This window comes from Mchenga conophoros, linkage group LG5 (assembly GCF_057382185.1).
Source record: "Mchenga conophoros isolate Kocher_MC1m ecotype Shallow Benthic linkage group LG5, M_conophoros_male_GT1.1, whole genome shotgun sequence".
NCBI classification, from domain to species: domain Eukaryota; kingdom Metazoa; phylum Chordata; class Actinopteri; order Cichliformes; family Cichlidae; genus Mchenga; species Mchenga conophoros.
Genome location: NC_140530.1, coordinates 31,589,626 through 31,598,861, shown reverse-complemented (window position 1 = coordinate 31,598,861; position 9,236 = coordinate 31,589,626). Strand labels below are relative to the sequence as shown.

The 9,236-nt window shown below is 37.7% G+C and overlaps 1 protein-coding gene across 1 annotated transcript in view; it reads right to left on the bottom strand.

The window, feature by feature from the left end:
- Window positions 1-1,721: 1,721 nt before the first annotated feature.
- LOC146574877 (plexin-A2-like) overlaps window positions 1,722-9,236 on the bottom strand; it is an 85,212-nt gene continuing 77,697 nt past the window's right edge. Inside the window, exons 27-32 of the mRNA XM_085274906.1 lie at window positions 8,968-9,064; window positions 8,034-8,233; window positions 7,585-7,754; window positions 6,490-6,702; window positions 5,164-5,314; window positions 1,722-4,235 (exon numbers count right to left, since the gene is read on the bottom strand). Of these exons, the coding sequence (XP_085131032.1) occupies window positions 4,140-4,235; window positions 5,164-5,314; window positions 6,490-6,702; window positions 7,585-7,754; window positions 8,034-8,233; window positions 8,968-9,064 (927 nt within the window). The 3' untranslated portion in view covers window positions 1,722-4,139. The remainder of the gene's footprint in view (window positions 4,236-5,163; window positions 5,315-6,489; window positions 6,703-7,584; window positions 7,755-8,033; window positions 8,234-8,967; window positions 9,065-9,236) is intronic.

The following is a 9,236-nucleotide window of genomic DNA, read 5'->3' as shown; positions in this document are numbered from 1 at the left end:
TAGCTGGTGCCTTATCCCACTTTATGCTTAAGGACAGTCCATTAACTATTTACACCTGCTGTGCTGAATTGTTCGCATTTGCTCAAGTGCACAGAAAGTCCAAGGAGGCCTCCATTCAGCATTCCTTCTGCAGAAAGAGCTGTCTTAAAAATCAGCAGTCTGTGCATAAGGCCAGTGTCCTCATTATTTTCTGACTACCTAGAGAAGCTGATGATCTGTCATATTACTTTACCTCAGACTAATTACGTCAATCAGGCGTCCAAGCAGAATGAGATATTATGACAACTTAAGGTTGTTTTTTTTTTTAAAATGAAAAGTGATTGTTGTCTGATGACAATAGTTGCTCTATAAACTTGTCTTGTACCATCCTATAGCACACAGTCTATCAAGTTGATATCCTGCAGCTTTCTCAGCTGTCAGTAGAAGAGGTCTGAGTCCTAATGATCCTCCTCGAATGTGTGCGAGGGGGAATTGTTGGCAACTGAGTGTCGGTACTCTGACAAGTAAAGAGTGAAAAAGGGAAAGATGAGGAGTTAGAGCCTGGCAGGTGTACAGAGGACCCTTTTGATACACTGATCATAACCAATATGAGTCCAACAGGTTTGAGTTGTGGAGTCTGGGTATTACTGCAAGCCCCCCACACCTGGTTTCTGCTTGTCCGGAGTTTTGCGGGTTAAACATGAACAATGCTTATAGCAAAGACTCACAAACTTCATATATGCTTGTCACATGCCGTACTACATCACCACAATCACGGTAGTACAAACTGTACTTTAGTAAAGTTACATTAGAGTCTTGAGCTCATAGAGTGATGATTGGCTGTTTTTGGCTCATGGCAGTAGTTCAGACTCCCTGAAACGGCATTGCTTCTTGATTAATTCAAAAAGGGGAAGGAACAGCATTATCATTACTTGATCATTCTCCTCACATTTGTTTTCTAGTTCCAGGGAAAATATTCCAGCTGGAGGCCATTACTCTACAGGTCTTTGCTGATTTGTGAAGTAGGCTTTACCTTTGTTGGGTCTGGAAATACAACACCCTCTTCCTGTGGAACACTGTAAAGCAACACAACCATGAGCATTTAAATTCAACAAAAAATTAACTATCTTTTTAAAATGGTATTCTGATTGCATGACTAAAAATTTCAATCATGGTTATAGGCTTATAAATAATACGATATTTAAAATAATAACATTGTGCTAGTGTTGAAATAGGTACTCTTTTACTAAATAATGGCTTTCATTAAGAAGCAAATCTAGTAAAACACGTATTAAAAACCCTATTTAAAAATATTTTGAGACTTTGCTGGAGGGCTAATATTATCTGCTTGTGGGTCAAACACTAAAAAGGATGAATGATGTATGTTCTTGTGGGATTTGAGTTTATCCCTGTGACATCACCGTCTTGCAAAGCCTTCCCATGAAAAGTCAATAAGTTTAATTATTAAAGTGGAATGCTAATGGTCCACTAATACCATAAAAATAGATTATCCAGTTATGTGTGGCAGAGTTTTGATTGGGTTAAAAATGACTTCACCTCTACCATCAGCAGTATTTTGTCAGAGAAAAAAAAGCACTGTGCAAATTAAGTAAGTCACATTATGATGATTCTGATGTTTCATGTGGTTAAAAATGCAGAACTGTAAACTATGTATAATGAAGTACGATGAAAGGCAAAGAAGTTTAGTTAAATGTTCTTAAATAAAGACAATATTTGACCTATTACAGCCAGGACTTGGGATGTAGTACCCTTTTAATACAGAGAAAATGAATAATCATGTTCAGCCTGATTATTTTAAAAAGAAATGTCACCACAAATTAGACAAAAATGCAAAAATCATTTTCATTAGCTGCGCATTTAATGTATAACAACAGTACAAAGTGAATCTTTTGCTTGCAAAATAGGAGTGTTTTTTATGTACAGTATTTATACAGTAATATATAGTTTAAAAAAACATTACAGCTTAAACATCTGACAGTTTATTGCACAACACATTTATAAATTATCATCATCAAACCACACATGAAACTGATGAATTCTGTCATATTTCAACATTTAACAGGAAATGTACTTATTATTTATCGTAGTTCATCTTGTTCTTGTAGATAACATGATTCAAGGTCTTGTGGGGGATAAATGAACTACATTGGTACGGAAATGTTAAGAAGATAGCAGTAATACTTCCAGAGACTTTATAAGAAGCCTCAAGCATAAAAAGGCATTTGTTTCCTCATTGTAAATTGGTGAAACAACCAATCAGAACTAAAACTGTGAAGTAGTCGTGATGTCGCAGATTTTTTTTTCTTTTTTTTTTCTTTTTTTTTTACAGTTATGCTGAAGTTTAGATAATTATTTTAAAGTTTAGATATGGCACTATAACTACAGGAGCAGGGGGGGACAACGAGCAATCAGGTAAAGTGTACACTGGAATGCAAAATAAAACTGGAATAAAACGTGAATTCTACGTTAAAGCACGAAAACAGTAAGGATATAAAGCGTCACTAGTGCTGTGAAGCAACAAACAGACTTTACAAGAACCCACTGCTGGACCAGTCACATATACCGTTAATCATATATCCACTCTGTTTAAGAAATATAAGAGCACCTGCTTTACACTGAGCTGAATCCCGATCCAGATCGCCTGTTTTGAAGGTGAAAAAATCAGACTTCAGCTTTTAACCTGCATTTAGTTTCCACATTATGCTCAAAGTGGATTCATTTGGTAAATCAAAAAAGCATCAAGGCCTTTATCTAATCTAGTTTGACCAGATTACTTGACAGGAGCTGCAGGTGTTCTTGGTATCTTGTACACCGAGTGCATTTCAAGTATCACGCTAAATGTAAACAATGACTGATGAGACTGGAAGGGTGGGTGCTGTTGGCCAGGTTAGGCTAATCTGATCCACTTTCAGGCTTATAGCATCATTAATCATGCTTTCTACTGCAGTTCAATTTGGTCCCCACTTATCTCTGAATGGCTGAATTACTGGTCTATTGATCATCACTGTAAAAAAAAATGTCCTATCTCAAATGGGATCTTTTCCGTACAATGGCATGTATTATTAATAGCTTCTACAGGAGCGTTTAATATGAATGAAACATGAGATATATTATATTTGGCACGAAGAGCCAGGGATTGGGTCTGAAAATATCTACACATATTTCAAATTGGAAAGTAATGATGTCTTGGTGTTGGATTATTAAACAGCCAGACCCTAAACCTATAAGCGACAAATCTGTTGTATACTTCTTTCAAAACCCAGTAGTTCAGACAATCATCATTAAATGAAAAAAATATATGATGTTTTATGATGTCACATATGATGGAAATCCTCAAGCAGCAAAATAAAAAGTAATTTTGCTGAAATCCTAAGTGTTCTCTCTCTTAAGCCTTTAAAAACCCAGAAAAAAGACTTGGTGCAAGATGCACATCTCTGCTCCGAATGGCAACAAATGGCGATGTCACTCCAAGTTTGTGATATGTAGTGCGAATAAGTGTCCTTCATGTTTGACATATAAAAAGAACTTTGAGTCTTGTCCCATTAAATTGGCTCCTGTCTTTGAGCTCCTCCAGTGACTTTTCAAGTTGAGTCATTCTTTATTAAGTGGTGTTCTCTTCAGAGCCATGCCACACACACACTTAGTATAACCACCGACTACAAAGGCAAACCATTACCCAGCGGACAAGAATTGGCGGAAAATTCAGCAGCCGTGATGGCCTAAATCCTCCTTCTCTCTCCCTCTATAGTAGTGTTTTAGAAGTTGGATGTTTGCCTTTTGGAATTTCTTCTGAAAAATGACATTGGATTCAAAAGTCTTGCTTTGGGACGTTCTGCTGTTTGATGTGTGCTGTGGTTTGCGTATGTACATTTGTACCCGTGTATTTATCCACGTGTAACTGTCAGTTTGTATACAGTAGGTCCATTAAAACTGCAGTCTCTCTGTGCACAACAGTTTGTGTGTATGTGTGATTTAATATATCCGCACATGCATACCAGAAGTCGGTTGATTTCCACATCTGAGAGGCATATGTGTTTATAATTCCCCTGTTATGGTATATTTTGGTGTCTGTGTATCATGTGTGCATACAGAATGTGTTTATGTGTGTATATGGAAGTATTTAGGATCGTGTGTGTTTCTCAGCTCTCTGTGGACAAAGCTGAGATGATCTGCTCCACTTTATACGCCAGCTTCTGCTTTTGGGCCTGTTCATCCTGCTCCAGTGCCTCAATGATCTAAAACACACAGAGATATAGGCCATAAGGACACAAAGCATGTCACCGGTCAGCTGTAGTAAATTAGCACGCACGCGTTATGTCATGGGGTCAGATTTTGTTTTAGATTTTATTTAATTTTTGTTTATGATTGTGTTGTTTCCGTCTTTGTTCTGAATGCATTACTTATGTTTGACCGCGGACTCAACGCTAATAAGTTTCACTCAATCCTTGTTACCTTACTATGTATATATAGTTTGTCGCATAAATTAGTTTTGCACTTTTAGCTGACAACAGAAGCAATTTGAAGACACACTTCGTGTTCCTGGAAATTGTTAGCGGCATTCTCAGTAATTCTTTTATTGGTTAATTGAAAATCACCCAGCATATTATCACAAAATGAATTCATTAAATTCGACACAGTCTGTTTTGTTTTTTGCCCGTTTGATTTCTGCAATCAGCCATGACCTTTACGAGGGCTCAAAATTAAAACCGTGTTTTGGTAAGTTGTTAGCAAACAGTTGCCTGTCCGCACACCCAGCATTCACAGAACAAGACTGGCGTGTATTAAGAGATGTATTTGTGTCCAGCTGACAAATTTAACTCCAGTAATTACTCTACTTTTGTCTCCATTTTTGAGGGAATTATCTGCCCCTTTAGCTGCTAAAATAAATGACAATAAAAGAAAGTATTGGCTAAAAGAAGTCAGATTCCTAAAATCAAACAATGGCAGGAGAGACGTTAAAGTGTCCCAAACTGCAGAAAATTGAAGAGTTGGCTTATAACTCTCTGGAAGTTCAATGCAATGGAATCAAGACACTGCTATTTATAAATAAATAAATGATTAATTATGGCTGCTTTCACTTCCAAAATTGATAACTTCAATTGGTAATACTGCAAAAACATGTGGTGCACATTACTGGTTTAAAGTGTATTGACTGGGCCTCACCTCTTGGCTGTATTTGCTGACATATGCGTAGATCTCATGGAGGGCACTGAGCACATTGAACTCACTGGAGTGAAGGCGAGCCTGTTCAGCCAGATAGGCATTCATATCCTGATCACTGATGGCAGGCAGGCGGTTGATGTCAGCATAGTACCTGAGAGGAGACGCACGCACACACACACACACGCACTGTCAGTGTGGAGGGCACAGTGATGCATACCATAGCTTTTCTTCTCACATGGAATCGGTCTGTTTTGAAAAGAATATGCTTCGACACGGGAACCTGTAAATCAGAGGTGTAGCAGCATAGAAAACAAGGAAAGCGTTACTCATGCGTTTAGTCATGTAGTAATGCAGACAATGTATTCAAAAATAAACGAACACGCTTTTTATTTCCATATGCAGATACACAAACTGAGCCTCAGCAAGAGCCTTAGGAAGATTATGTTCATCATTAAAGGTTTCAACAAAAACCCATCTGGACTCATAACTCTGAGCAATCGCATGTGTATATAAAGAATGCCCTGCCTTGCTGCATGCATCGAAGAAGTTTAATTTTACATGCAGTGCACAACTCATTTCATTGTTTCTACATATTTTTATTGCAACTACTGAATTAAAAAATGTCGGCGAATGATGAAGACCTGACCTTGATCTTTTACTAATATGATAATTAACAAATGAGTGAGATTATTATTATTACTTAAAGAACAATTATTTCATTTAAAGACGGATTTTTTGTCATGCTCGTAAAGGCACCATTGAAGATCTAGCTAGACTTTCTAATGGGTCCCTAGAGTTGCATTAACAAAGGTTGCAACTCTATTGCTTTATATGGCAAAGGTGTAAAAGATATGGAACTGTGGTGTGATAAAACTTACAGAGTCATGAAAGGCGCTCTGTGTATGTGAGAGTAAATTAATAAATGTGGTGGTTCTGACAAAACATAGTATTGCTGATGAAACCAATGGCAACCAACGTTCTGGTGAGGAGCTGGATGTCTGTCAATGCTCCCAAGTTAGTGCCTGATCAATACAGGATAGTGATAAAGATATTGATGATTTAAAAATCCAATATTCCAATACATCACAGTTTTAGAGTGGCCGACAAGTGGACAAAGAATGCAATGTCAACATTCTTAACATGGTTGAAGGGTGTTTCTTCCATATCTTATTTACTTTTTAAAATTCACACTGATAAATTCCAGTTTATAATATGCAGCATTTTACCTGAAAACATTTAGGCCTAAAAGCTGCCTATAAATATACTTATCTACCGTATACAAAACATAATTTTAACATAATTATAAAAAAGCCTGCACATACACACCTTTCTACCCAGCTTTTGTAATGTGGTATGTCCTTGGCGTAGAGTAGTTTGGTGGAGGGAGAGTCTTTTCCCAGACGATGTTCGGATGTTGAGCAAGAGTCCATGAAGGTTTGGGCCACCACAGACAAACAGGCGTCTGTGATGCTACTTTTATGGATGTCAAACACAAACTGGGGATTCTTGATCACATTTACCCAGAAGCGGAGGGGAAGGCTGGGGGGGGGGAGAATCAAATGAGCACTTTTCAGAGAAAACTGATAACACTGCTGGCTTCATTAATCTGTTAAAGTGACTGCATTTTGTCATCCAGAAGTATGTCACTTTTACGTTCCTAATGGCTTCATTCAGACATATCAATGGTAGCCACACAGAATGGAGAAAAAGCAAGTGCTTCTTAAAGCTCCGTGTGCTTATCCATTAATGTGACTGCATGCATTCAGACTGGTCTTCTGTTAAAAGTGATTAAGAGTAAATATTACTAGCTCACACCTAGAAAGCCTGTCATCACAGCTTTTACTGAAAAGTGACCTGGGTACTAATTTAGCGTTGCAGCCGCCCCATTCAGATGCTGTCAAATTAATGGAGGAAAGTGAATGAGAGCGGCTATTGAGAATAGCGGCTATACAGAAACGTAAAAAAATATATATTTTAGGCTGTGCAAGGCTATTTTGCAAAAGGAAATCATGAAATGTCCTTTTAATCATCCTTTTAGTGACTTTTTCTTTTCAAAACATGGAGATTAGAAGACTACTGAAAGATAATTTGGAATTACAGATTGTTCCCAGAAATAGGAGTTGCTTCCTTGAGAGCCATTGACCCATACAAGATAAAACCAGATGACCTACAAAATTTAACAACTCTATACTTTACTATACAATCAAAACAATACTATACAATTCTAAAAAACAAAACAGAAAAAAAATATTTGATAAGATAATCTTAACAGTTGTGTAAGACTGTGGCTAGAACATGAAAATATATTACGATTGTTACAGAAAGCTATTTCTGTAACAAGCTAAAAGTGCTGCTGAAAAGTTTCTTTTCTTAGGCTGTAAGTAGACAACAGCACTATGAGAAATCAAAAATCTTTCTCACCAGTTGCTCTTCCATGTGTGGCGGACGTCCATGTCATGGATGCCATGTCTGTCAGCCTGCTCATCCAGGAAGTCAAACATGTATTTAATTGCGAGAGGCAGAGCAGTGCCTCGACACACAGTGCTGAACAGGGTCTCAAATAAATCGTCCACAAACTTCTGCAGCGTTCCCTGAAAAGTAACAGAATGGAGATTTGCTCTGTTTTTTGTGAATATTTTGTTTGTTGTTTTTACAAATGATGACGTTTCCTACCACAGACATCTACATTAAGTTAATTAGTTAATTTCTCTAGGAATGGATGTGTCACTTTTCCTGTGGTGCAAAGGACTTTGAGTGGTCATGAAAACTTCAAAATCACCAAATAAAGGCCTCCGAGTACAAATGTTTTCTCCATGTTTGTTTTTTTCTATTCACCGTTACCACAGTTTGCAGCATGTGTTATGTGGTACCTTTGTTGCTAGTAGCCGTGTCAGGTAAATCTCAGACACCATCTTGCTGCCTCGCTCGCCCTCTTTCTGGTCCCCGTGGTCATGGTTCTTGACTAAGTGCCAAACTTTGACACCACTCTCCAGGTCGGGGGTCAGCATAGGCACACGGGAGTGGGGGCTGTCAGGGCTGGTGGGGGTGGAACGGAACGATACATCCACACCTAGATGGTTAAAGAATAGATGATAAAGAAAAATGCACAATTCCTAAAATATTTCAGTTTGTAAATGTACATTATATATCTGATAATCACTCTATTAGACTGGAGCACAAACAAAGAGAACGTCACATTGATTTCTCAGGTCTAAATAAGTGGTTGACAGTCTTCGTTGTAATCTGGAAGTGAGCAGGTGGGCTGTGTGTGTTTTGACTGTATAATCAGGTGCTGTCATTATTTCATCGGTCATCATAGTAATGATGCAGACATACACTCATTCATTAAAGAGATGGTTTCTATGGTTCTCGCTTTCTGCCACTAAGTGTTTTGTGTTTTCAGCTTTTCGACTTACAGCGTGGCATCGCTTGAAGTTCTTGTGTTTTTAAAAGGAATATATTAAACCCAACGACAAACATTTATGTAAAGTGCATGATTTTATTGACGTTAAGATCAGGTCAGCTTGTGTTATACCTACTGTATAGAAACGTGAAGTGAAAAGACAGTTCCATGTCAGCTTATATATAAAACCTAATAAACAACATACTTGATTTGCTTTTGTAAATGCAGAATATTTCTTGAATATTTTTTCTAGACTATCATGCTTCCTTTATTTAACATGCCTTCTAACAGTGTCAACTAATGTGCTTTACAGCAGATTGATAAGTGACAGAAACAGATGGTGCATCACTACTGTGAGGTGGATGAATATTAAGTATTTGAATTTCCTAAGCAGTACTAACCATATCTGCTGATACTGCGTGGGAAGCTGGCTGAAGAAGGAATGTTGAAAGAGGACATCTGTTTGGGCACCAAGGCCACCACACAGCGATCAGATACCTGAAAAACAAAGGTAGAGCCTTGTGAATTTTTTGCTAGCAGCTGTTGGTCAAAAGTAATCATGGCAGGAATTCCAAATATTTTTTGAGCTTCAAACCAAGAGCCAAGGATTTTCAGAATTATGATGGAAAGGTTTTGAATGTCCTCTGTGGGCTTTGTAAATTTATAAAAG